Source organism: Fonsecaea erecta, assembly GCF_001651985.1.
Source record: "Fonsecaea erecta strain CBS 125763 chromosome Unknown Scaff1, whole genome shotgun sequence".
NCBI classification, from domain to species: Eukaryota; Fungi; Ascomycota; class Eurotiomycetes; order Chaetothyriales; family Herpotrichiellaceae; genus Fonsecaea; species Fonsecaea erecta.
In genome coordinates this window covers 778,317-804,034 of record NW_017387244.1, presented here as the reverse complement: position 1 = coordinate 804,034, position 25,718 = coordinate 778,317, and the positions used below count along the sequence as shown (strand labels likewise).

At 52.7% G+C, this 25,718-nt stretch overlaps 10 protein-coding genes across 10 annotated transcripts; 2 read left to right on the top strand and 8 right to left on the bottom strand.

Moving 5' to 3' along the window:
• Positions 1 to 653: 653 nt before the first annotated feature.
• Positions 654 to 1,241, bottom strand: AYL99_00269 (hypothetical protein; the record flags this gene model as incomplete). The annotated part of the gene is made up of 1 exon (XM_018831785.1): positions 654 to 1,241. One exon carries the CDS (start codon positions 1,239 to 1,241, stop codon positions 654 to 656), a length of 588 nt encoding a protein of 195 aa, XP_018697664.1.
• A 2,239-nt stretch (positions 1,242 to 3,480) lies between these two features.
• AYL99_00268 (hypothetical protein) lies at positions 3,481 to 5,450 on the bottom strand (the record flags this gene model as incomplete). Its single annotated transcript, XM_018831784.1, has 2 exons — positions 3,481 to 5,244; positions 5,361 to 5,450. The coding sequence occupies 2 exons, from the start codon at positions 5,448 to 5,450 to the stop codon at positions 3,481 to 3,483; spliced, it is 1,854 nt and encodes a 617-aa protein (XP_018697663.1).
• A 1,135-nt stretch (positions 5,451 to 6,585) lies between these two features.
• AYL99_00267 (hypothetical protein) lies at positions 6,586 to 7,057 on the bottom strand (the record flags this gene model as incomplete). Its single annotated transcript, XM_018831783.1, has 2 exons — positions 6,586 to 6,782; positions 6,832 to 7,057. The coding sequence occupies 2 exons, from the start codon at positions 7,055 to 7,057 to the stop codon at positions 6,586 to 6,588; spliced, it is 423 nt and encodes a 140-aa protein (XP_018697662.1).
• Positions 7,058 to 7,525: 468 nt separating this feature from the next.
• On the bottom strand, positions 7,526 to 9,136 carry AYL99_00266 (hypothetical protein; the record flags this gene model as incomplete). The annotated part of the gene is made up of 3 exons (XM_018831782.1): positions 7,526 to 8,301; positions 8,357 to 8,662; positions 8,722 to 9,136. 3 exons carry the CDS (start codon positions 9,134 to 9,136, stop codon positions 7,526 to 7,528), a joined length of 1,497 nt encoding a protein of 498 aa, XP_018697661.1.
• A 974-nt stretch (positions 9,137 to 10,110) lies between these two features.
• AYL99_00265 (hypothetical protein) lies at positions 10,111 to 11,099 on the bottom strand (the record flags this gene model as incomplete). Its single annotated transcript, XM_018831781.1, has 3 exons — positions 10,111 to 10,336; positions 10,398 to 10,488; positions 10,547 to 11,099. The coding sequence occupies 3 exons, from the start codon at positions 11,097 to 11,099 to the stop codon at positions 10,111 to 10,113; spliced, it is 870 nt and encodes a 289-aa protein (XP_018697660.1).
• Positions 11,100 to 12,012: 913 nt separating this feature from the next.
• On the top strand, positions 12,013 to 12,393 carry AYL99_00264 (hypothetical protein; the record flags this gene model as incomplete). Its single annotated transcript, XM_018831780.1, has 1 exon — positions 12,013 to 12,393. One exon carries the CDS (start codon positions 12,013 to 12,015, stop codon positions 12,391 to 12,393), a length of 381 nt encoding a protein of 126 aa, XP_018697659.1.
• Positions 12,394 to 13,412: 1,019 nt separating this feature from the next.
• AYL99_00263 (hypothetical protein) lies at positions 13,413 to 14,770 on the top strand (the record flags this gene model as incomplete). Its single annotated transcript, XM_018831779.1, has 2 exons — positions 13,413 to 13,561; positions 13,615 to 14,770. 2 exons carry the CDS (start codon positions 13,413 to 13,415, stop codon positions 14,768 to 14,770), a joined length of 1,305 nt encoding a protein of 434 aa, XP_018697658.1.
• A 227-nt stretch (positions 14,771 to 14,997) lies between these two features.
• On the bottom strand, positions 14,998 to 15,678 carry AYL99_00262 (hypothetical protein; the record flags this gene model as incomplete). The annotated part of the gene is made up of 1 exon (XM_018831778.1): positions 14,998 to 15,678. The coding sequence occupies one exon, from the start codon at positions 15,676 to 15,678 to the stop codon at positions 14,998 to 15,000; it is 681 nt and encodes a 226-aa protein (XP_018697657.1).
• An 818-nt stretch (positions 15,679 to 16,496) lies between these two features.
• Positions 16,497 to 17,843, bottom strand: AYL99_00261 (hypothetical protein; the record flags this gene model as incomplete). The annotated part of the gene is made up of 1 exon (XM_018831777.1): positions 16,497 to 17,843. The coding sequence occupies one exon, from the start codon at positions 17,841 to 17,843 to the stop codon at positions 16,497 to 16,499; it is 1,347 nt and encodes a 448-aa protein (XP_018697656.1).
• Positions 17,844 to 20,519: 2,676 nt separating this feature from the next.
• On the bottom strand, positions 20,520 to 24,770 carry AYL99_00260 (hypothetical protein; the record flags this gene model as incomplete). The annotated part of the gene is made up of 1 exon (XM_018831776.1): positions 20,520 to 24,770. The coding sequence occupies one exon, from the start codon at positions 24,768 to 24,770 to the stop codon at positions 20,520 to 20,522; it is 4,251 nt and encodes a 1,416-aa protein (XP_018697655.1).
• Positions 24,771 to 25,718: the final 948 nt, after the last annotated feature.

Below are 25,718 nucleotides of genomic sequence, written 5' to 3'. Positions count from 1 at the left end.
ACGCTAGGACTTTCGTGTTGTTTTCCGTCACGGGAGTCGGTAAGTTGCCGAGAGAAGCGGGTTTATGACATATCAAACCACCCCACGCCTGTACTCCCAGAAGCATCATCTCGTCAACTGCTGCTCGATGCCGAGGGAGTCCAGCTGCGGTAGTGGGTGGTCGTCAAAAGAGGCGACGGGCTGATTTTGTCGTTCTTCCTCTTCCGGATAAAGCCTCGTCGGATGCCGATATAATTAGGATCAGGCGGGGTGCAGAGATCACTGGTTGGTCTTCTCGGCTCCAGCAGACTTTCCTTGGTCGCAGTATAGAGCACAATGGAGCCAAGGTCAAATCAAAACTGTCCAAGTTCTGTGCGTAGCGTGTTAGAAGGAAGAACCTAGCTTGGTAGAAGAGCAGAAGCTTCTTATACAGCATTTCGGTGGACATGTAGGCCGATGGAGACGCCAACACCGCCGGTCAATCGCATACCATGACTTTTAACCGCTGTGTCGTCAGTGCTGGTTAGATTTTCGACCCTCTTCTTCCGCACTCAAGAGCAATTGAGAGGAGGCCACGGACATCCATTGCATCTCCAAGCCCAGTTGAAATCGGTGTTGTCATTTTGTATATATGATATAATTTGTCGGGATTCAATTCGATCAGTCAAGCCCGATCACACGCCTCCTGTCGGGTGCGTAGGGTCAATCCATTTCACTCCTTCTGGGTTCTCCACCGGCACGACATCAGGGAGGTTCACCGCAATGGCCTCGCCGTCGCTTCTCATCAGCACACACTCCAGCTCTTCGTCCTCCTTCGCGTTGATCTCTTGGTGCGGCACGTACGGGGGCACGTAGATGAAATCCCCTGGTCCAGCCTCGGCGGTAAATTCCAAGCTGTCTCCCCATCGCATGCGTGCCTTGCCCTTGACCACGTAGATGACGCTTTCCAGGTGGCCGTGGTGGTGGGCGCCGGTTTTGGCGTTCGGGTGGATCTTGACGGTCCCTGCCCACAGTTTCTGCGCCCCAACGCGTGCGGTGGTGATGGCGGCGGCGCGGTTCATCCCCGGTGTCTGCGCCGTGTTAGCGTCAAGGCTGTCGCCAGGAATGACCCGGACGCCGCTTTCTCTCCATCCGTCCGGCGGTTGGTCGCTGGAGGAGGTCGCCTGGAAAAGATGAGCTGGTACAGAGTGAGGGTGGGAATGGGAGTGGTCGTGAGCGTGTGAATGGTCGTGAGAATGAGAGTGGGAGTGCTGCTCGGACATGTCCACGGTGTTTGCTTTACTATTTCCTTGAGTCGATCCGAGGCGATTAGATTGTGAGAGGCTGAAGAGGCTGAAATGAAAAGTGTAGGGTCCTTTTACAACTTTTATCAGTTTTTGACAGATCAAAGAGAACTTGTTAGTCTTGGGAACAGTTACCAGCCTTTTTGCAATGGCGAAGGGCGTGTGATTTGATCGATCAACTGAGATTTTGGAGAAGAGACACGAGGGTGGTGTGGTGTTTCTTCCCGAAGCCCCGATGTCGCCATAATTTCGTCTCTTTGCCTGTATAGACCGCAGTAATCATATGAAAAATGTACGGTGGGTGGATGCTATTTTCACACGCGTTGTAGTTCAGACCTCTTTTCCCTCCACCAGGCAGACTTCTCTTCAGAGGCTGACCCAGATCGTGGGCAGGAATGTCCCTTCCTCGACTCTCCCACACAGTGCTCCCCGTTTTGACGACCCTGATAGGATTGGGGGCTTTAATTGTCGGCTTGTGGAGCTTCATATCCCCAGCTTCAGCTGCAGCAGCTTTCGGGGGGTACATGGTACGGGTATCGGAGGCATCATCGAGTGCATCAAGGGCCTATAGTCCAAGGCATACAGAGTACATCTACTCCCATGGCATTCGCAACCTTGCTCTAGGGCTATCAATCCTAGCTCTTACAACATATTGGCAATTTGGGCGACGGTGTCGGAGCTCGGCCGTCGCACGCTTGACGGCGCAGAGATGCTTGGGGATTGTCATCACCGCCAACGCGGTGACGCCGGTCGTGGATGCCGTGGTGAATCTGTGGGCTGCAGAGGAAGGCCATGAGGGAGACCTGGATAGGAATGCTGCACGGTTGCACGCAACGAGATCGGTTTTTTGGGTGGTCGGTGGTCTCTGGTGCCTGTTCGAGTGAGGGTGCGCGTTGAGCTGGTCTGCAATTCATTATTTTCTGTGTGTGAGAGGGGGTTCACCTTACCGCCATATCATGATGTCTGGTTGCTGATTGTGCTGGAGATCTGTGCTCGTAGGAGTTTCTCCTCAATCTCACAACTTTGTCGCTGTTGTCTGTGTAGCATCCTGTTCCTGTTGCAGCCGAGCTTTTGATCTTCCCCCAGCTGAGGCTGACGTTGTGACAAGGGGAGAAGAGGCTTCAGCGTTGCAGACTCTGCAGGAGGGAATAGGCATCTTAACCATCGATGAGAGACAGCGCTTTCTCTTCTCCTGAGCTTGAGAAAGGGCAATGGGAGAGGCTGTTCGCCGTGGCAGAGGCCAAGCGAACGAGTCACAACACCACATTACTGCCAGTTACTCACTACAAGAACAACACCAGCAATCATTTCACTGCCTCACACACACGGCCACCACTCTACAGTGCTGGACACATCTGCTCTTCTCCAAGGTTGAGCGTAAAGCTCAAGCGATGATGAAAAGTATTTGAAGAAAACAACCTAGAGACACACTTGTAGTAGTAAGTAGTATCAACAAAACACACAGAGAAAGGGAAAGGGATTGATTGCGTTGCTTTGGTGTCATCTGAGGAACCCGCCACCACCCACCTCCAGCCCAGGTTGCAAGCCAGGATCAGGTGAGACCAGAGCCCGAAACAAAAGAATAAGGTGAGAGTAAAACAAAAGAATAAGAGTGGGAAATAGCCACACACTCCCTGCTGGACTGAAGGCGACCTCAGTATTTGCCGGACTTACCTTAGCAACTTGAGGAAAAGAAAAAAGAAAAAAAGAACAAGTTTCAAAAAAGGGGAGAGAGGAGGAGGTATAAATAGTCGGCGAGGCAGGACTGCCCTTGGCGGAAGTTGATCTGGCACATTCCGCGGGTCTGGAGGTGAAGTCTGAAGCAGTGAAGATAGTGACAGTGAATCTTCAGGTGATACCTGATCGGATCAGGGTCTGGTACATGCCACATCTGGATCAGAGGTGAATTGGTTGATCCAAAAGGTTGGACCATGATCCCATCAACGGTAGAGCCTCGTCAGGAACATTCGCCTCTCGATCACTCTTCAGACTTGAGATAGAACCTGGACGAAGACCAAACACTAGAGTGAATTCGTACAGTCAGTGTAGAAATAGCCAGTACCATGAACTTGAACTCGAAGAAGGCCTCACAGCCTGATTTCCGCTTCAAAGCACAAGCGCCGTTGTCACTGCCGCCGCCGCATGCCCAAAGATTTGCTGACTCCCTTCCCAGTGTTACAATCTCATGAGAATTCTCATACAATTTCGTCCATCCTCGCTAGACCCAGATACTGTCGCCACAATTCGTCACATTAAAGTCGCACCCTAGTCCTGCTTCCTCACCCAAGGCCCGAAGCTGCCCAAGTATCACATCCCCTGGTGCGGGACCGTCTAGCAACGTGTCCTTCACATGAATAATATGTACCGTCACACCTTTGAGAGGTTCGGGCAGCCTTTCCCGCTGAGAGGTTGCCGAACCAGGGAGCAAAGATGAGTGTTGGTGATGCTGAGCAGGCGACTTTGATCCCGCTGCGAGGGCAAGATCGCCCGAAGATTGGGCATTTACAATGGTCGAGTCCGCTTGGAAAGTGACACTGCGACCGCGCCCAGGAGTGGGCGGAGCGTTTACGTGGTCGCTTTCACGCGGCTCGTGTGAACGCTTTCGGCGGGTCGACGAGACCGCTCGGTTCCCTACATAACCGCTGGATATAGCTTGAGGCGAAGGCAAGCCGCCAAAACCGGCGCGTGCGAGTTCCGGCGTGATGGCTAGATCGCCGTTCATTGCCCGTTTTCGTTTGCGTTTTAGCTCTGATGGGGTCGGTGGCTGCCGCATTAGCAAATCTGGTACCGACGAACCTGTAACGGGCCGACTGGGTGTTGGCCCGTCGAGGTTTGTTTCAATGAGGGCGCCGTCGCTAGAAGTCCTCGGTTTCCGCCGATTGATGACACAATTGGCCAGGAATGTGAGCTCGGCAACCAGATGTCTTGGGCACAGGTGCCCATAAAGATCCTCGTTGCGCACGCTGTCATCATATGAACACTCGATGAAGATGGCTTTGAGCATGCCACTGGCAACCTTGCCAGCCGCGTCATCCCAGACGATATGGTTGCGAGGCGACATACTGACCAAATCGGGTTCGACATCGCCAAAGATCAGCAGCTCGTTGCCCGTGGCATCGTTGCGAATGAAGAAGGCAGAGCTGGAGACTGGTTCAAAGAGATGGCTGTTGTCCAAGATGCTCGAGGCGAGAGGACCGCCAGGTGTCACTGGACCGGTAGACATCTGAACTGGACCTGGGGGATAGGCGCCAGCATTCTGCGATTGTTGCTGAGCCACCGCGGCAAAATAGCCGTGGTCATCTGATATCCTCGATAGTCTCCTAGATGGAAAATTATAGTCAGGGTATCCGAAAGAGTCGCCATGCTGAAAGGACGCGCTGTGTTGTCTTCGGTGGCATTTACCGTGGCTGATGCTCCAACACTTGGTGGCCAACCCGTCGCAGACATTGACATAACCTCGAGATTCACCCAATCCGAGACGAGGATTTCCACCCTCAATCAGCCGCCTGTAGGTCACAAAACCAACTCCGTTCCCTTCATCCGACAAGTTTGGCCACAGCCAGTCGTTGAAAATGTGATTCTTGATAGCTTCAATGGTGGACGGTAAAGCCACAATCGCTTTCGCCTCTCTGCCGTATTCAAGCGCTGGGGTATTGATCGCCATGCCCGAGAGATGGTCCAGGTGCGGATGCGTGATGAGGAAGCCATGGAGAATTTCGCGGAAGATGTATAGTGCATTGGCCTTTGCACTAATATTGGGAAAGCGAAGGCCAGCAAAAGGGCCCTTTTCCAACAGCTGCGAGTATCCCTTTGCCGGCACTTTCTCAGAATTCAAAGGCATTTCCCTCTGGAGGATGCGGATCATGCTGGACAAGTGGGCTCCAGCATCGACCGCGATCATGGAACTCTTGCGCCATTCCGACTGGGGTGCCCGCACCAACATCCCCGTGATATTGTCCTCACGAGGTCCACCGGTCGATCCCTAAGACGGGGGTCAGCCTCTGAGACATTTTTGTTGGTATATGCACCTGCGGAGAGGAGGAAACCGCGTGCCACAAGTGACAAGTATATGCGTGTACGGGCAAAACCTCAACTTACCAGCACGATCACCTGAAAAGATGCGTCATCCTTGTTGCCCAGTTCGCGAGGCTCTGGGCCTGCGTCGCGTGCGGCATGACTTCCTCGCATCGAGGACTTTTGGAATACCCTTGCCTGCACAAGTTCCTTGTTTGATTGTCTGCCGCGTCCCGCTCTTGGAGTGCCGTGGCGCACTCCACAATGCCTTTGTTCTCTTTCCGCAAATCCCCAAGATTTGGGTCCGGCCGGGGTCGCTCGATGTTTCGGGAGAGGTCTCGGGTAGCTGCTTCAAGAACTGGAGCCGAAACAGCGCAAGAACGAGCGGAGTGAGGACGAAGATCAACTAGAGCAGCCGAGGCGAGGGGGGCGAGGTCTTGGAGGGAAACAAACGAGTCCGGGTTCTTTGTGTACGTCGGCTTGTTAATTATTCGAGAGGGCTCTCATTGTATGCGGCGGGATCGACGAGGTTGCGAGCTTTGGAATGTAAAGCAACAACCTTCCACGCCCGCATTGTCCAAGGGGGTATGTTCCAGAGTCAGACAGACCCTCAGATCGCGGGATCAAGGTAATGATGATAAGGATAGATGAATGTCACGGTTCGGGCAACGAACGATATGCAAAAAGTCAAATCAGGGGCAAAAAGCATGTTCCTTGCAATAGTTCAGCTGTCCACGTCTTGCATCCCTCAGTTTGGGGGAGAGATAAACATTTGTGAGTGGCTGCCATGACGCAGTGTTTGGGGAAGGCAGAGGTTCTGCAAGTCCAGAGCTGGCCCCTGGAGCCCCCTTAAAGAAACCATGGCTCCGGTATGGGTTTTAGAACGAACTGAATACGAGGTGAATGTAAACCAAGCCAAACGCGCAGGCGGCCTCAACGGTCGGGGGATCCCTAAACAGAAGGCATATCCTAACGATTGGACGGTGGGCGGCCAGCATGGTCTCCCCAGGAGCTGTTGCATGACGAATTGCTTTGATAATGCTGCATGCTCACGTTCCCTGGGTATCCATCAGCTCAGGGAACCAATGTGTAACCCGCTTGGTGTGCCAGCTAGTCCCCAGAATAACTAGACAGATTATATCACGTGATAGACTATCTCCAGGCTGGCTTAGCGGCTTTGTCAGGTACCCGGCTAACCTTCCCATTCGGCAATGATCTCTAGCCCTATCACCTCAACTACTCTTACCGGGGTTGAACACCATGCCTAGGATGTGCAGTTTTTCCTCTTCGCCGTCAACCTGGACAACAGCTACCACAACCTCCCGGAAACCAAGGTGTCCATGCAGGACAGACCCCATCGGGCTTGCAATAAGGTGACAAACCAGTCATGTCTCGCGGCGTAATCCAAACCCCACCGACGGAGCTTTGAAGCAGCCCTTCGACCTTGGTAGTCGGGATCTGTGGCCAACAGCTGTAAGTGAAACTGTTTGTCGCCAAAGACTTCGTCTATGTAACAACGTTTCGCTTTCGTCATTGACAAAGCGTCTAACATTACCGTCTGAATCTTCGTTGCTGGGCATATCGATCAAATTGACTGTCCATTTGCCGTCGTTGTTGTCGAAGTACTTTTGCCACTTCCGCCTGATGTACTTCTCGTGGTCCTTGGGATACTCTTTGCGATGACGGTAGCGATAGTTCCATTGGGGATCTAAAGGCATGGCCTGCAAACCAATACGACCCATGTCATCGACATCGGCAGGTCCAGCTCGTCGTTGAGTCATGTTGTATATACGTTGGCGCGGCTGCGACTGTGATAGAAATCTCACAAATCCGATGTATAGGCGGAGGCGCCATAAAACGGTGGTAGATAACAGTCCGCCTAGAAGAGATGACCATAACAAGGCTCAATTCGATTGTCTGTGATCTCGGGACGCAGTGGTAGTCATGCAGGACGTGGGAAACACGGTGACCCGACATCGCATCGTTAGAATGATGGTCCACCTACTGAAGCGGGCGCTCTGATTTGCCTGACAGTCTACCCACCCTTGTTCTAAGCAAGTTGCAATGCGGGCAAGTGGGTTGGCACTCGATGTATATACTCCTCTAGAAGCAAACATGCATTGACAAAAGGTCAACTGGAGTAATAACGCTCTCTTTGGAATCGAGTCTAACCACAGAAAAAAAGTATTCAAGTCATATTTACAATCATACTCATAAGCGATATTTATTTCATGCTCGGGGGTATCTCGTCATGTATGGCTGGGCCCTGCCGCTTCGCCCACAGCAGCATCGTAGGTAGGAATGGGTGGTCCTCCTGTCCGATCACGCAACAACTCCTGCCTCTCATCCTCGTCGCCGTCACCACTCGACCTTCGACTCTCCGGGGGACTGCTATACTCGGGAGGGGGAATAATCTGCTGTCCGGCCGGCGTATTCTCCACGGGTTGATTCTGTATATCTCCCATATCCAGAAGCGCATTGCCTTGGCTGGGAAGATCTTGTGTCGATATATGCGCAAGTTGCGCCAACGATATATCCGTGGCTGACCGGACGGGCCCAGGATTGCCAGCTGGAAGACCGAGTCTTGCCAGACCACTGCGGGTTCGCGAGTGTCCAGGCTCATATGTCGACTGCCGCGTTCCTTCCCTACCAGTCTCGAGGAGAATGCTACCCTGCTCGCTTCCATAAGGTGGAGGTGGTGCAAGACTTCCTGTCATGGGTGCCAGCCCCCATTTCTTGACATTCGCCTCGATGAACACGAATCCCATCTGACCAAAATTCACATGTACGTGGCAGGGTCCATTGGCGCCCACAGTCGGGAAGAAGTTCTGGGTCTTCAAGTTGTGCGCAATCTCGTCTAACTTCTTCCCGTTGCGTGTGAAAAATATGCTCCCGGTTCGAGGTCGGTATCCTACCCCGATCACATCTCCTTGTACATAAGGCGGACCATATGTGCTTGCAGAAAACGGTTGGTTGTAGCGTCGATGTCCCGTGGAAAGATACGCCACCGATGTTTTATGGAACCCTGATCGGTCAGCACATGGAGTCCCAGCATCTCTTGGAAGAGGAGAAGGACTTACCCGGCAATCTGAACAGAGGGTATGGTTTCGTGGTCATACCAATACTGATTAGGCTGTTCTCCGGCTTGTCGTAGATCTTAGCCTCCCAATAATACACTTCATTCTGCTTGGGTACCGGCAGGTTGCTCTGTACACTGCACTCTGAATCGAAGAACTCGATTTCGGTTCTCGCTTCGACAAAGCAATTGGCTATTTCCAATTCTGGCTCGAATTCCCACGCAGAAACACCTTTTTCTTGGATCGCCAGGAACTGTGACAGCGATATATCAGTTTGTACGGATTCTGGAGGATTCGCTTGTATAAATGCTGTGTCGCCGTTAGAATTAGAGCGAGAGTGAGGAGTTTGTTGTGAGGGTAACCCATACCTTTTGCCCTCAAATACTCGGCTCGCTGCAACTCGTCCATCGTCTCCAAGGCCTCAGCCTCTTCCTGCGCAAAGGCTTGCTCATCGTCAAACTCGCCGGGCCGGCCTATCCGGTCTAACAGAATACGGCCACGAGAGGTATATCTGAAGAAAAAGAAAATCGCAAGAACAAGCACCGCAACACCGGCGGAACCAAACGCAGACAACAGCCCGATAAGGATGCCTCGACCAGTTGCGCCGCCATCGCTGATGTTTATGACAATCGAGGCAGGTGAGCCATCGGGGTGAGGTCTGAAAGGAAGTGGAGAACCGTCTCGCCAGCCATCGTGCTCGGCGAAGGAGGCTGATGTAGGAACGCGGGTCGGATCGGAGGATAAGGGCGTAGTAGACTGGTAAAGGGAGGTTTGAAAGGTCATCGTGAGTCTGTCATGTTGCAACGGTTGACCGCCAGGACGCATCGCTCAAATAATGAGCTCAACGATGGGAAAAAGAGAAGACAAAAGTGGAAGTAAGAAGACGTCAAGAGGTGGCGAGAGGGTGACGAGCGCAGCGGATGAGCGAAGCAACCAGGGCGAAATGGCGCAGGCGGGGATGCTGTTAGGCTAATCGATCGTAGAGAGCGCGGGCTGGTTGAGAGGGTGCGCCAGTGTTAAGTTTGGAGTTTGCCGTCCAACGAATAGGTGAAAATCAATGCTATCAAGTGCGATGCCTCCAAAAGGACGAGAGGCACAATACCACCATCTTGGGTTTCGAGGGAGTAAGGAGTCACTTAGGAGTTATTGATCCAAAATGGTTGAGATGACTTGGGGATGAAGGAGGCGCAAGGATGGAGAAGGAGGTGGAGGTGGAAGGGTCGAGACACAATGGGACTTTGCTTCTGGTGCTTCCCATGGCAGTGGATGAAACGCTGCCCGTGGCAGCACCAGAATATTAGGCTTCGTTGCTGCCGTCACTCTTGGGAGTCTTTGGGGGGGCAACCTGCGTCTAGAAGCCACCTACCCACCAACAATTGGTTGACGGGTCGGGGAGCCCAAGGGTCCAGGGAACGCCAAGGAGCATCGCTTCAGTTAAAGGGCCTCAGACGTCAGTCACCCGTAACTCAACTGGATTCGTGGCAACCACAGCAGACACCCGGTGCCACTCCGGACCTGATCATCATCGAGCTTAGTCTTGATGGCATCCGAATTGTTGTATATGAAACAAGTCAGGACTGATCCCCTATAGTAGATGTGGAATTGCTTTTCAGAGTTTTTCTCTTCAGGTTGGCTGGTAGGTAACATGTTGAATCAGCCTAGCACGGCACACACGGCAATCGTGACACGCGAACTGTGCCCATCCGACGAAGCTGACTAGCTACCACTCCACAGGCGTCCATTTTGATTCTATCCATCTAGATCTTGTTGTCCCTCTTCTTCGCTCTCCAGCCAGTGAGGGTGCTGCCGCCATCAATCTCAATCACATTACCCGTCATATGGGCTGATGCTTTGCTGCTGAGGAAGATGACCAGTCCTGCAAAGTCAGACGCCTTGCCCACTCGTCCGGTAGGCTGGCGTTCGAGCAATGTGTCCATGTACTTTTGAATGCCAAAGTTTGTCATTCGAGATGGGAAAACGCCACTGCACATAGCTTAGTTCGTGGGCCTTCTCCGTCTGTGGAAGCATGACAGTGCAAACTTACGGGCAGATGCAATTGACCATGATGTTCAATGGGGCCAATTTGGAAGCTTGTAACTTGCTGAGATGGATGCACGCAGCCTTTGATGGGCCGTCTGTATTGAGATTGTCAGCATGGCTCTTCCAATGTGCAGATGCAAAGAGCATGCATACAGCTGAAAGTGCCGTGACCCGGTGCGGAAAGTCCGCCTTCTCCCGTTGTGGTGACGTCGCTCGTCTGGATTCCGGCCATGGAAGCGATGTTGATAACTCGCGAGGGCGTGTCGGCGTTGGTCCCCTTGAGCAGCAGGTCATGCAATCCGACCGTCGTGTAGAAGATGGATTTGACATTCAGTGCCATCAACTTATCCCATCCGCTTTCTGGGAAGTCATCATAGGGAGCTCCCCATGTAGCACCCGTGTTGTTGACCAACACCGTCAGACGATCCGTTCGCTTCTTCACCTCCTTGACCAGCCCGTCACAGCCAGCCTTGTCCTTCAAGTCGGCGACGATGTACTCGCACTTGCCCGGTCCCAGGCCATTCAGTCGGTCTGATGTCTTTTTCAATTCGGACTCTTTGCGACTGGCAATGAAAACACGGGCGCCGTTCTGGACAAATCCTTGAGCTGCCATCTCACCCAGTCCGGTCGCTCCTCCAGTGACCAGCACAACATGGTTGCTGACATCGAAGAGTGAGGAGATGCGGAGATCTTCTGTCGAAGTCATGACTGCTCTCTTTTTCTTTGCGACGTTTCAGGCCTCTTCCTTGCCACAGGTCGAAGATGCTTTTGGTATTTTCGACTCTTTCAGAAATCAGATCCAAGAGCACTGAGAATGAGACGGGAGCTGGTGGTTTTGATCCGCGGCAAACGGCCACTTTTGGGGGTATCGATCGATCCCGCCTATTAATCGCCAACCAGAAGCCTCGGTAATTGCAATGCTTCCCCAGCTTCTTGGTATCCGCATTGCGCCTTTCGCGCCATGGTCCGCCGTAGCAGGCGCCAAGACCACCATTCCTTATTCCAGGCAAGTGGCAATATGAAAGACCTTTCCTCATTATTCGTCCTAGGTGCATCCCCGTCATGAATAGCCGGTGCCCAATCCACGTCTTGATTGACCCCAGATCCCCTCGATCCTTTGTGCTTGTGCTATCTTTCACGGTCTAGACCCTTAGCAAATCTTCTCCACCATTCAGCAGTCACCACGAGTCACGCGATGCAGGTTGTTGGGAACTCATGCTACTAGACCACTAGTGTCATGACTCATGGGCGCCTGGCCGGCTTTCTCAACGGTTGGTACACGCCACTCTGTTTATGACTCTCACACCACAGAAGCAGTTGTGCCTGTTTGGACAAGGTTCAGACGCAGGCATACCCAACAAGTCGTCATGCTACTCTCGCCCTGACTTCTTTTTCTCTTTTCGTTCAGATGGTAGGTATCTCTCATGTGACTCACGCTAACTATTTCGCCATCCACAAGACTCATGCATGAATTGGGCATATATACCTCGCTCTCGTGCTCGGTCACCACTTTCCCATGCTTTTATCGATTTCCCATTAAACCTGTCCAGCTGGCACTCACTTGATCTCGCGACAGCATTCCCTCGGTCCTCCAGTCGTCCTACCCAGGATACTTTACCATGGCACACAAACACAACCGCAGGCGGGTCCGTCCTCGCAATCGCAACCATACCTCTCTAAACCCCATCTTTGAGATGCCAGACGAGCTCTCAGTCCGGTCAGATTCTTCCGCTCTATTCCCACCCTCTCCAAGCACCGATCTCGAACAATCTCCCTTGCCCGGAATATTGCGCGTTGCCAACCCTACCGTTGCGTCGCGGCATTTGTACAATCGATATGTTGCCGGGCAAAACCGTGACAAAGCTCAAAGACGCGAAGCTGCCAAGATCGAGGCTGAACGGATCAAACTATTCGGAGGTTATCCGGGTGACGATGTCGGACTATGCTACAAGATGATGGAAGTGTTTGAAGGCATGAATTGGATCGACACGCTGGATTAGACGATAACCCAAAAAGGAAAAACATTGATGTCTCGCGGAACAGTGCATCGATTCTGTCCAGGAAACGGCATTGAAAATCAACTCACAGGAACGGACTCAGTTCAAGTTCGGCTTGTAGCAATGAAGGCCTTTTCCGGACACTGAAGCGGAATGGCTGGATTGGTCCATTTTACTTGAACCCGTCACTGCTGAGGAAGGTGTATCCGTGGGAAGTGGTGACTGGTGCTCGCGCATTTATGCAAAGGAGAGATATGCGTGTCTATACTATACACCGCGCTTGAGCTCGTTGCCGCAGGATCGGTGCGTTTGTCGACAAGAGACGGAGGAACTAGCTATCCACTCGTCCTACTCTTATGTACTCTATGATCTCTCGACTCATATCATCCCCGTTCGCTACTTTTAGCTTCTGGAATATGACCGTGTACCATTAGATTTGCCATCTCATCTCGATCTACAGAAGTGACAGCACCGACAGCAGCTGATCTCTTTGCCGTCATCGAGGCTTTCAAGCCACACCGAACGTCAGCCAAGTCTCTTGGCATCGATTAGCGTGACACAAGATTTCCCGGTTTGCACTTGTTCTTTTGTGATCTGCATGCTTGTCTCCAGTCCTGGTGCTCACCGTCGCCCTTTTTCGTGCAAGCGACGGCATCTAGCTGTCTGAAAACAAGGCAAGGGCGTCTCACTTAGGTACGGATATGACATCCCACCAACATGCTAACATTATTCCCACTGCGTCATTCACGGCCTCGTGGCACTATGACTGTGCGAGGGGGGAATGGGAAATACTTCATATTCACCTTCGCTGCTTCCCATCACTTCCGTTTCACTGAGATCGAGCCGGTACGGCAGTGAACGTCTGCGGTTGCCCGAGGTCAAGAAAAGTGCCCTCACCCTATTCTGACTTCTCTCTCAAGTCTCTATCTCTTCTTCAGCCTTCCCCCACTGCCTCCCTCTTCGTCTGTTAATTGATCATCACCCTTTCTTTTCGTACCTGTTATCGACCACCAACAGTCAATATGGGCCTCTTTTCGCGACGAACTCACAACACGGCGACAAATGGTCATTCGAGCAACGGCCACGCTCTTCGTCGTGAAAAACGAAATGGTCGAGCGCCTTTTGACGTTGACTCTGGCGACTTCAACCGCAGACCGAGCTTCGGGCAATGGTACGACCCAGTCTCGCTTCCCATGCACAGAGAAATATCTGACAGAGAGGCAGGCTCAAATTCACATGGGTGGATATTTTGACCATGGCTGCCATGGGCGCCATCGGCCTCGGAGTCTATGAAGCCAAACCTGCTCCTAGCCGCTCATTCCCAGTCACGTTCTCAGATGGAGAGATTGTCTACCCCGAGTTCGCCTATCCCTTGCGCCATGAAATCGTCCCGATTTGGCTCGCCGCCCTTCTTGCATCGTTGATCCCGATTTTCATCGTCTTGTGCATGCAGATTCGCATTCGCTCTTTTTGGGATGCCAACAATGCGATCATCGGTCTCCTGTACTCTCTCATTGGAGCCGCAGTATTTCAAGTGTTCATCAAATGGCTCATTGGTGGATTGCGACCCCATTTCTTGAGCGTCTGTGACCCAGACCCGGCATTGATGGCTGCTCACCCTGGCCGAGGGTTCCAAAATATCATGTTCCAGAGAAACATTTGCCGGGGAGATGTCGACCAGATCGACGACTCACTCGAGTCCATGCCTTCCGGTCACACCACCGCTGCATTTGGTGGCTTCCTCTACCTCTTCTTTTACCTCAACGCCAAACTCAAGGTCTTCAGCAACCACCACCCGGCATTTTGGAAACTCATTGTAACCTATGCTCCATTGCTCGGTGCTTGTCTGATTGGTGGCGCCCTTACCATCGACGAATTCCACAACTGGTACGATATCTTGGCCGGTGCCATTATTGGGTCTGTCTTCGCTATCTCAAGCTATCGCATGGTCTATGCCTCTGTCTGGGACTTCAGATTCAACCACATTCCCCTGACTCGCCACACTCCGTTCTCCTACGGTGCAGGCGCTGCCGGTGCCGGTGGCTTTGAAACTGCGGTCTTCACCCGACAGGCTGGGTGGGGATACGGGGAGCACTATGGCGGCGCGCCCTTTGATGCGGCGCATGGGCTTAGAGGGCAGGCAGCTGGGTTTAATACGGGTGCAGTGCATCATGATCGTTACCTTAACAAGGCCGAAGGAGATGTAGAGCGCGATGCTGGCTTGCATCCGACAACCGGTCTCCATTCGACAACGGGCACCACGAACGGCTATGGAAATGGAACCTCGTCCGTGAGAGATCCTCCCGCTGCCGTGACAAACGGCACAAATGGCTACGGCCGGACGAGCTTGGAGCGCAAACCTGTTCCCACTGCAGCATGATTTATGATTGGGTGGACGAATGATACACAACGGAAGCGAAGTTGGATGCATTGGAAGAGGTGCTTTGGAGTACGCTGAAGGCGCTGCTGGGATGAACACATTCAGGGCTACAACTGCAGCAAGCATGATGATCCTTCAGTACTACTCACAGATGTAATCATATGAGAAGTAATAACCCATGACAAGATGAGGATGCTGGCGTCGTCTTCTCGGGCTGACCAGCAATGTCATGTTACTATCTTCGTCGCATCCAATTCTTTTCTGATCTTGAACCCTTCAAGTAGGGTCTCCTTCTGCTGGCGCGTTGTAAACACCAATTCTATATTCTCTCTTTTTGCCCTACCCTCCCTACATTCCTCCTCCGTCGCCCATACATAGTTCGCATGCTCGTTTGGATCAAGCCTGACCTGCAATACACCAGCAGGGCTTCCGTCACCTCCCTCAACCTCCACGAGGAATTCGAACTTACATATGCTCTTTCCACTCCGCGAGAGGAAGAAGTGTCCCTGGCCAACGAGTGGGCCGATGCTTGTCGCGACCAGCCCGGCCTCTTCCCACAGCTCTCGGGCGACCGAGTGGAGGATGCTGGGATCTTCGAGGTCGCACGCACCGCCAGGGATCTCCCAGCGTAGAGGCGCCGAGTCATGCGCCGCTCGCTGGACAAGGAGCACCCGAAGATCGTCGCCTGCGGTGCGGTCGTCCCTGTCGTTGTCGGTGGTCTGGTTGGTGGCGGTCGGTCTGGGAGAGCGGGAGAAGACGTGAGCGCCCACGGCGACGTAATGGTAGTTCAGGCCCCCTGGAGGTGTTGGCTGGCCGGCGATATATGTCTGATACGGCACGGTGAATGGCGACACTGAAGGGTGAGACGTGAATGTAAAGTCCGGGCACGGTATGGCGGAGGGAGCCATGGTCTGCTTCTTCCCTTCGTGTCTGATACCTTGGTTAGTCTTATATCAATGAGGTTGATTGCAGTCCAAGGCCAACTCACCTTGAGCAGTTTAACAGTAAGTTAAGGTCTTTCAAAATCTGGGATGCTGTGGAGGTGCAGATAGCTCCTGTCTGCTTCTGGCCTCTATAATATCTGGGTATTTCTGAGCAACAGTTTCAGTTTCAGATCACAGGGTAGAAGGACTTGTGCTTTCTGCCTTCGAGTCATATTTGGTATGTATATTGATTGCTATTGGACAGAAGTGGTGCGAGGCAAGGTGAGGCCTCGCGTTGAGATGAGGTTGTGAGCGCTTGGCACTCTCAGCGTCAACACACACCCCCGAGTTATTCTTCGCTTTCATTCTGCCTCTCCTCTTCAATTCACCAGGGCTGCTCTGTGTAGTCAAAGGGACTCCTACCAAAAATGTAGTTGCTCATCCTTATGAGATGGCCCAAACCGGCACGACGAAAAAGGCCCCTGCTGTCGTCTTCCCAACACAAGGCACCGAAAAAAGTACAGAGCTAATCAAGCGGACACCGAATCCTAACAGGCTCTACCAATAGCCACTGTTTGGGAGATCAGTATCCCCTCGACACGAGAACACTCTCTTCGTCAATGCGGCTGTTGCAGACACTGATGGTTGTCTGACGCAGAAGGCATGGCTGGTTGAGATGGAGCTGCAAAAACCTCGCTAGGCATATTTCCGAAATATGGATACTATATGGCTGTCGCATCCGTCACTGACTGATGACGTGGCAGGCTTTTGGAATGCGATAGGGATAAGGGAAATCCCTCCACTCAGACTTTGACGGTTACTCTGAACCCAGCTTTCGACACCCTCGACAGCAATGTAAACACCGCTCCTCCCATGATCATAGTCCCCGCGTACACTTTGCCGGCATCATATGACCCGCCATGCATTTCGATGATAGCACCCATGACAGGTGGCCCCACAAGCGACGAGCAAGCCATGGTCAAAAACAAGACACCCATCCTCCCCCCAAAATGGCGCAGGTCTTCAGTCATGCTGGCCACGATCGCAGGAGGCGTGGCGATGACTGCGCCAGAGAAAAACCCGTACAGAACGGTGATGGTGAGCAGGCCCCCAATTGTCCGGCACGGGATCCAGACGAAGACGAGCAGGGCAGCAACCAAGAGCGAGGGGCCCTGTATGTTGACGGGACCGGTGTAATCCGCAAGGAAGCACGGGATCAGACGGCCCAGGATGCTCGCAGCATTCAGCACCGGCAGCAAGTACTCGAGCGGGAAACCTGACTGGTGGTCGAGGCCGATCGACTCGGCCCAGGCTTCGACATAATTGTAGTAGCCAAAGAACCCAAAGTACGTGATGAACTGGCCTGTGACCCAGAGAGCGAACTCTCTTTGTTCCCGCAGCGCCTGGTACTCGATGAACCGCGCCCCTTTCCTCGGTCGAGGTGGAAGCCGTTGGCGGATCAGCAGGTTGCTCACCAGCAGGGTGACCAGGAACATCAGGGCAAGGATGCGAACCGCCCAACCGAACCCCACGGCCGAAATGCTGTGCCTTAATCCGATGGGGATAACAATGCCGCCCAACGACGCCCCAGAGCTCACGATGCCCACGGCCAACCCTCTGCGTTTGTGGAACCAGGTACTTGGCAACGCCACGCTCGGGATCAACAGCATGCCCATGCCTAGGCCGATACAGACGCCCTGTGCCAGGACGGCTTGATAGTATTCCTTGACAAAACTCGTCATCAACGTCCCAAAGACGACGAGAAATGTGCCCAGGCCGAGCATTTGGCGAAAGTATCCGGCGTCAAAGTACTTGCCCCCCAGCGCTCCGCCGACCAGCAAGAGGGTGTTTTGGATGGATCCGATCCAGGAAATGGCCGAGGCGTTCTTGGATGCACTTTGCAGTGGATAGCTATTGCTGTGGGCTATCTGGGTGGTATAGTATGTCTGGAAGGAACCGTACGAGACCACTAGGCCCCAGCTGTTGAACATGAGGAAGTGTCCGGCAATGACTTGGAGCCACGGTTGAAGACCGACGTCAGGAGGTGGTATTGGCAGAGCACCAACATTGACGTTCTCCTGGCCTTGTTCTCCAGGAGGGTCATCTTGGATCTCCTTTGTTGCAGGGTTCACTCCAGCTCCTTCATCCATTGAGGAATGTTTTTCGTCATGTTGGCTGTTGCATGAGGTCTTGGGAGACGGGGAGCTCAGGGCACTGGTTTTGTTGTCACCTTTGATCTCGACGGGCACCGGTACTTCACGTCGGTAAGTCAGTGCATTCAACCAGCTGGGCAAGGAAGACAAATGTGTGCTGCATCGCGAGACGTACATTCGTGCTGACGAACGCTCTCGATTGAGAGAGCAGTTGTCATTGCCCTGGCCTGCCAGTCTCAGACCCGGCAGCAATGCTCTTTCCTCGGTATACCGGATCACAGGGAATGGGCCATGCGCGGATTGGACCAGTTGTGCAGCAACAACTTGGGCAAGAAGGTCTGAGCGGCTGGTGGTGCACCTAGTTTGGATCGTTCGTACTGGGCTTCTGGGCCTCGTCTGGGTATGTGTCTTGCTCTGATCTGATCTGTCCAAATCCCGGCTGTTATCCAAATTCCCAAAAAAATCCAGCTCGAGAGTCAATTAACGTTTTATATGCTGAAGAGAAGCTTCGACCACCAGCCTACTTCCCTGGATATATCCATATATATGTGTACACACTCCATGTTTGTGCATATATGAGATATGGGGTATGCTCTAATACCACCCATGGACACCGAAATCATGGTTATCCGGGTCAGGACCCCGACACCCGCGCCCATTTCCCTCTTACTCTCGGCATAATACCTCGAAGCATCATCGCCTTGGACTTCGACTCCAAGACCGACAGCCGTAGCGCCGTGAGCTAAAGCCCAAAGTTGAGATTCGGTGTCATCGCGAAGGGCGTTTTTTAGTCCCCCAACTTTCTCCATCTTTCGGCAATCCCGGCACTCGGGGCGCCGTCGATCGATCCCAGTTTAGACGGCCTGAGCTCGTATGCGGAGAAAACACGGCGGACAGGAAGTACCTTGAACTGGAGTCCACAAGACGACGTGATATGACATGACAGTCCCGGAGGATTTGCTTGGGTTGTTCATGGGAGAGATGCTTTGGTATCTTATTCCAGAGGCCACTACAGGGCTCATGGGACTGGCTGACTGGTAACGGAGCTCACCCACTGACTCACCGACGAGCCAGCCCGCCAGCCAGCCAGTCCGCCAAAGGAGGTTCTTTTATCTGCCTACTCACCTAACTTATCCCTCCTCCCTACTCTGTGTTTGTTCGTAGACAGTACTCCCGGTAAACCAACTCAACAGGCCAGACTATGTCAGTTCGCGAGCGAGACAGGAAACGCACAGAGCCTCACGAGAATCATCAAGATTCCTTAGAAACTGAAGATTTCCCCCTACCTTTCCTTCCTCAGATTCTCCACCACGAGTCAAGCGAGTGTTAGAACTTTCTATTTCCATATGCGCTGCTTGGATAGGACAGGACTTGCCATCCCATAGCCGGCGGCCCGGTGGAACTTGTGCTCGTTCGTTCCCGTCATTCCTCCCTCCACTCACTTGCTCCTCTTCCCCCTCCAACTACCCTCCCCTTCCCCATAGAACTGTACACCGTACACGTACATACGTCTTCGTGTATAGGCACCTACTACCTACAGTAGATACCTGAGCTACCGCCGACTGACTGACTGACTGACTGACTGACAGGGAGAATAGCGGATGGAGAACCCTCGGGCCCCGCGTGACCTGACTGACATCTACCCGTACGAGAGGAATTGCCCATCATGGATACGTAGGTACATAATAGAGTAAAAGTAGGTGGCCACAATCCCGAATTACGTCCGGTGTGAATTACCCTACTAAGATAATATACTAAGTAGGATCCCATTGGACGCATTACCCACCCACTCCATTACCTACCCGATCTGGTATTCGTTATTCTTGCTGTAATTATTCATGCACAACAGGGAGGGAGGGGGAAGGGAAGTGTCTTCCTACCTACTTACAAATACAATACGTACACGTCGTCATCATACGTGCGTCTACGTACTCCGGAATGAGACCTGGAGGGCGATCATCATATATCCGCCGGAACGGGTGAGAATGCAAGTAAAATGGCTTCGTGCCTGGTACAGGAACTCGGTATATGTGATGTGCAGAGTCACTCACAAGCCTCTTCATAAAAAAATTATATATATGTATATATATAGTGTGTGCAATCGGCAATTACAATGGATATTGTACTGTCTAGGTTAATTTCGTATCCGTTCGTGCTGCCATTCCTAAGCTCCCCAAGGATGAAGTCTTGGACCTTCCAGAGCCAGGGCCCGTAGGAGGATGTTAGAAGCCAGACTCAAAAGCATCAAGTATCCTGCCCCCTTCTTGTGCCCTCTGAAGCTAAACGGAAACCCCGTTCCCGCCCAGGTCATTATGCCTATGGCTGCCATCAAGCAGAGTCAAGGTTCAGATTCATTCCCTTCACTCTACTAGCATCCGTTTCAAGCCTCCAGTGTACTCGTTGTCTTTTGTTGAAAGCATTGGCGTGTGTGCTTCCAATATTCCGTCGCATTTGACCAAATATTGTTCACCGACGTTCCTTTCGGATTCGTCTTGTGCACCTGAACGCGGGAGATGTGGACTGCTGAAGACCAGATGTGATCTCCCCTCACTCCAACTCAAGCGCCTCTGACGCCAGATCGCTCATCCTGAATCATGTCTTCGCTGGGTCACTGAGAATTGTATCACGCTGTACAACATGTAGAATTCCGTGCTCCTTTTGATACATGATTGCTCAGACGACGTGCCCTTTTTCGCCGTCCCGCTTAAACTTTGTGAGAACATCTTTCATCTTGGGCACCAGCTCCGGTAGCCGGAATGGCTTGCTCACGACGTCGTCGATTCCGCTTTGCAATGTCATTTCGATCTGTTCAGCTCGTGCATTCGCTGTTACTGCTATGACAGGGATGTGCCCAACTAACTCGCCAGTATCTTGCATATCTCGGAGTTTTCGTGCGCAGGTCTGGCCATCCATGACGGGCATTTCCAGATCCATGAGTACCACATCAATCTTAACGCCATCAAGGACATGGTCACGATAGAATCTGGATCTTCGAATATGATCGATGGCTTCGCCTCCGTGGTTGGCCACATGGACGACACAGCCGATCTTGCGAAGCTGTGCCGCAAGTACCTTTTGATTGATCAAGTTGTCTTCAACGATGAGAACATTGACGGGGTCAGCCTGTACGGTCAGGCTGGTGGACGTTTTTGGGGAGGCAGACGAATTGGGAGAAGCAGGCGAGGTTGCGGACGGGGGTTGGAGCACTTGCATTGTCAAGCCCGTCAGCGGCGTTGTCTTGGAGCCTTTCCTACTGTGTGATCCTGAGAAGCTGGGGTTGTCATCCAGGTTGCTAACATCGCCCTCACTGCGGCGAGCTTTGATGTAGAATGCAAATATACTGCCTTTCCCACTCTCGGAGGCCACGCCGATTTCACCTCCCTGGAGTTCAACCAACTCTCTGGAAATGAAGAGACCCAGGCCGGAGCCGCCATAGGTGACATGCGTGCGGGGACTGGCTTGAGAGAATCGCTGAAAGAGCTGCTTTTTCTCAGGTTCGTCCAGACCACGTCCGGTATCTTGCACTGCAAAGTGCAGATACACCGTGTCGCCCAGCCCCCATTCTGCCGCCGCAGTGACATCTTTGTCCTTAGGAGCTCGAGAAGGGATATACGTGAGCCTCCATTTGTCCTCTTGAGACGGCTTCTCTTCTGAAGCGGCAATGTGCATTCGGATGACTCGATTTTCTTGGGTGGTCGTGAATTTGATCGCATTGGTCATTAAGTTAATCAGTACCTGTGATAGGCGATGCGGATCTATTCGGACCCAGTCGATGCGCCGGTTCGCGAAGGATGTGTCGATGATTAAGTCCAACCGAATGTCCGCCGTCTTCAACTCCGCTTCGAACATTTTTAGCACCTTATGCACAACGGCGATGGGTCGTGTATCCACCGGAGTGACTGCCATCATGGCTGAATCCAGCTTGGACAGAGTCAAGACATCGTCCACAATCCTCTTCTGATGCTGAGCACACAAAGTTATTGTTTGAGCAGAATCAATGGTCAGGTCGAGAATTTCTTGCTGAGGCTGCGTCAACACATTCGCATCCCGCAGCTCACTCAGAGAGCCGGTAATTGAATCGGCACATTGGAGGATGGCAGACAACGGATTGCGCATTTCATGCGAAGTCGTATCAATGTAGCGCTCTTGCTTTCGTTTGAGTTCGACCGCTTCCTCCATTCTGCGGGTTTGTAGACTTTCGGCGAACTTTTGTGCACTGATGTCAGTCATTGACCCAAAAATCTGCCGGATCCGCCCATCTTCATCTCGTTCAGGTGAAGCACTGGTAAGCACCCATGTTTGACCCATGTTTCCGAGTTTATCTCCCCACGGGACCTTGAAGCGAAATTCCAGGGAGATGGCACATCGCTTCTCCAACATCGTGTTCCACATTTCCCTGACTTTTGCTTGGTCTTCATCCAGAACATAGTTGATCCAATCGTTGTCAACCGGCACATCGCGAGGATACGAAGAAATATTATACCAGGCGTCGTTGGCGAAGTTGATCTTGCCATCGCGGTTGCCAATGAAGATCCCGACTGGGGCCAATTCCGCCATTCTCGTGAACTTGTTTTCGGCCTCGACAGCTTGTTGAGTCCTGGCCAAAAGTTGATTGCTCAGCTCGATGCGGTCTTGAGCGGCCAGCTGAGCCGCTCTCTCACCTTTCTTGATTTCCTCCTCAAACAGGACCACGGACGCAATCGACGTGGCAAGCTGACGACCTAGAAGCTGGACAAACAAATCGTAATCTTCATCGTACGGACGCCTTGGATTCGTGGCCATCACCAGAAATCCCAAAGTTGATTCCCCGGTAGTAGGATGGATCGGTGATATGACAACAACTCTCGATGGATCGCCAAATCCACGCCATTCAATATTTTCCAGCATGGTGGGATCAAGACTGCCATCGTCGACCCGTAGAACAATCGGTCTGTCGGTTGTCAGGGCTTGTCTGAACGAAGCGGCGAAACCCTTAGTGCCCGTCTTCATGTCGATAACAGGAGGCGCTGCTCTGTGGCCGGCAGGAATACCTAAGCTGCCTTCCAGATAGCATACTTTGTTAGAGGCCGCACCACTGGATCCCGAGGAAGCAACTTCGCTTTCCGCCAAATCCTCGCTGAGAGAGTAGACCAAAACCATGGGGGCATCGTATTCGTTGTACTCCATGCCTTGAAGCAGCAGACCCCAGAAATCAGAGACTTGTCTCGCTGCCGCCGTCCGCTCGCCGATCTCACGCAGCGTCAACATGCGCCTTTCGGCAATTTTGCGCCGCGTCTTCTCGAATGCCGGGTTATACAGCCCGATCACCCCTCCATCGGCGCCAATCAGCGGAATGATAGACCAGGAAAAATAGGTCTCTTCCAAAAAGCCATTGCGCATGATGAAAAGGCAGTCGTCATCTTTCATTGTCGCTTGAGCGTTTTTAAAAGCATTGTCGAAGACTTCCTTCAAGGCGTCCCAGATCTCAGGCCACGCATCGCGATAACGTGCTCCCATTAGGGTTGGGTGCTTTTGACCTGCGAGCAGAACATAAGCTTCGTTATATATAGCTACGTGATCCGGTCCCCAGTACATGGCTGAAGGGTGTGGGCTGGCCATTATCAAATTGCACATGCCTCGAAGTTCGACAGACCAGTCTTGAATGGGGCCCAAACTAGTGCCAGCCCAGTCAATGCCTCTCGCAAATTGTATGTGCATTGGAAGAGAGGGCGACACCGGTAACCGCGTCCAATCGAAATACCCTTTCTCGTCGACGGTAACCAAGTCGTTGTCCATGTCAACATGAGGGCTGGCGGGCATTGCCCCCGGCTCGGAGTTTAGCAGCGCAGATCCAGATGAAGGGTCTGAGGATGCCATATCTCCGCTCGGTACGGGCGATGTTGAAACGAAATTATATGGAGAGACGTCTGACACAGGCTCCGTCATCAAGCGGTTGAGTGTGCGTGGCACCTCGCCGCTGGTGCGCGGAGAAATATCGAAATAACCCTGTGTTGTCGTGTCCGCGCGGGCGCCTCCACTCGAGGATGTAGACACGGAGCCAAGGCCATGATACTGTTGCATAACAGGCCGAGCACCACCATCCGCCATTATAGGAGGTGAAAAAGGATGCTGGCGACCATGAATCACCTTCAGCTTCTTACGTATGAGGGCACCTTGCCACAACCATCCTGCGAAAGGAAACGTGGGGACGATGTCGGGTTCTGTCAAGGGGCTCAGAGCCCAGGCTTTGAAATCAGAGAACGGCGTTCCCACATCAAGCAATAGAGTAGGGTCCTCGGACCGGCCTTGTACATGTTCGAAAAGAGGCGTGCGATTCTTGAGCGCCGTGTTTGCAAAGATCACGTTGAGGCGAGAAGCGTTGGCATTGACAGCATCGGCAATGTCAACTACAAAGGTGGGCCGCTCGTCTAATTGCAGATATTCGATGAGGGGAATGGAATGTAGCAGTTGCGCCTCACTTGGTCTTCTGGGATCTGATGTTGCGCCGCGCCCATGTCGACTTCTGGCACGGCTGGCCTCGGCGGGCGTCCGGACGGGCATTGCAGTTGCAGCTGTCCCTATCGTCGACACTGGTGTTCTGGAAGACGGCAACTCTTCTCCTTGACTGAGCGCCGTCGCAGCGGCCTCCAAAAGGGATATATTTTGCGCCAAAGGGGGCTGCATGTCGGAACCGGTATAACTGATACCCTCGTCCTCCTCCTGCCCACGCCGCTCCTCTCTTAGGTGACCATGTCTCGCAGGCGGTGACCCATTCGAAGAAGATAGCTTCGCGTACTTTAATGATGGTTGATCAGAAGAAGCGGAACCGGTGGCGGAGTCATGAGGACGCTTTAGTGATTGAGGAGGGAGGTATTCGGCAGCGGTAACAGGGTGGCGGGGAGGAGGACATGTTGGGATGTCGTGGGTATCTGGTGGGAGGGTCATTCAGAACGCGCATTCTTGGACCAATCGTGGCTAAAATCAGATCCCCTAGGCAGAGGCTGAAATGGTATGGCCGAGTGGGGAGGAGGACGAGCGAGAGGTTGAGCCAAGGGAGGGTTGGCAGGTCGAGAAATGGGATTTAGGGTAGATACTGTAGGTAAATGACACAGGGGCCGTCGCCAGCCCACATGTATCGTGCCCGGGATCCAACGAACGTGAGGAGCTAGACGGAAAGTTTGAGCGACAACACTAGCAGCAGGGTTGGCGACATGGAATGATGATGAGGAGGTGGTGGTACAAGTGTCACTACTCGTAAGGACATCGATCGTTTGGTTGGAGTGGGAGGCTAGTTCAAGAGCGGGCTCCAAGCCATCCACAGTGGGAAGCTGGCGGTATTGGACGCGGGAAGATGGCCCGGGTGTAGCTTTTAAGGGATCGTGTTCATCGGTCAGGGAAATCTCGATACAAGATTCATCACAATGAAAATGATGGTGGAAGGAGAAGGCCAGAGGGGGTTTGAAAGACGGTGTGAACATGCGGGTGACCAGTGGCGGTCGTCAAAGGAGGGTTTGCCCAATTTAGATTGAGTCACGATGGAGACTCGACCGTTGCCAATGGCTTGATTTGGTGTGCATATGAGAAAAAGACCGTGGGATCCTTGTACAAATGTGAGTCTGTGTTTGTGGGTGATGATGGGTAACTGAGCTGGGTGCATGCAGTTTGCGAAGCAGCACATCTGATCTAGGCAGATCGTCGACTCCAGCAGGCACCAACGTCACCATTATTAGTCCACCATCCACCCTTTTCTTCCCATCTCTCACCACTTTCTGCTTCGACGAGCAATGGCATTCTTGCACTTTCCGATCATGCAGCCCTTCGTCTCAGGGGAGAACCTTATCCCTGCTTAACGCCTGCGCTTAAACCAAAAATGGACCTCCCAGAGGAGGCGTC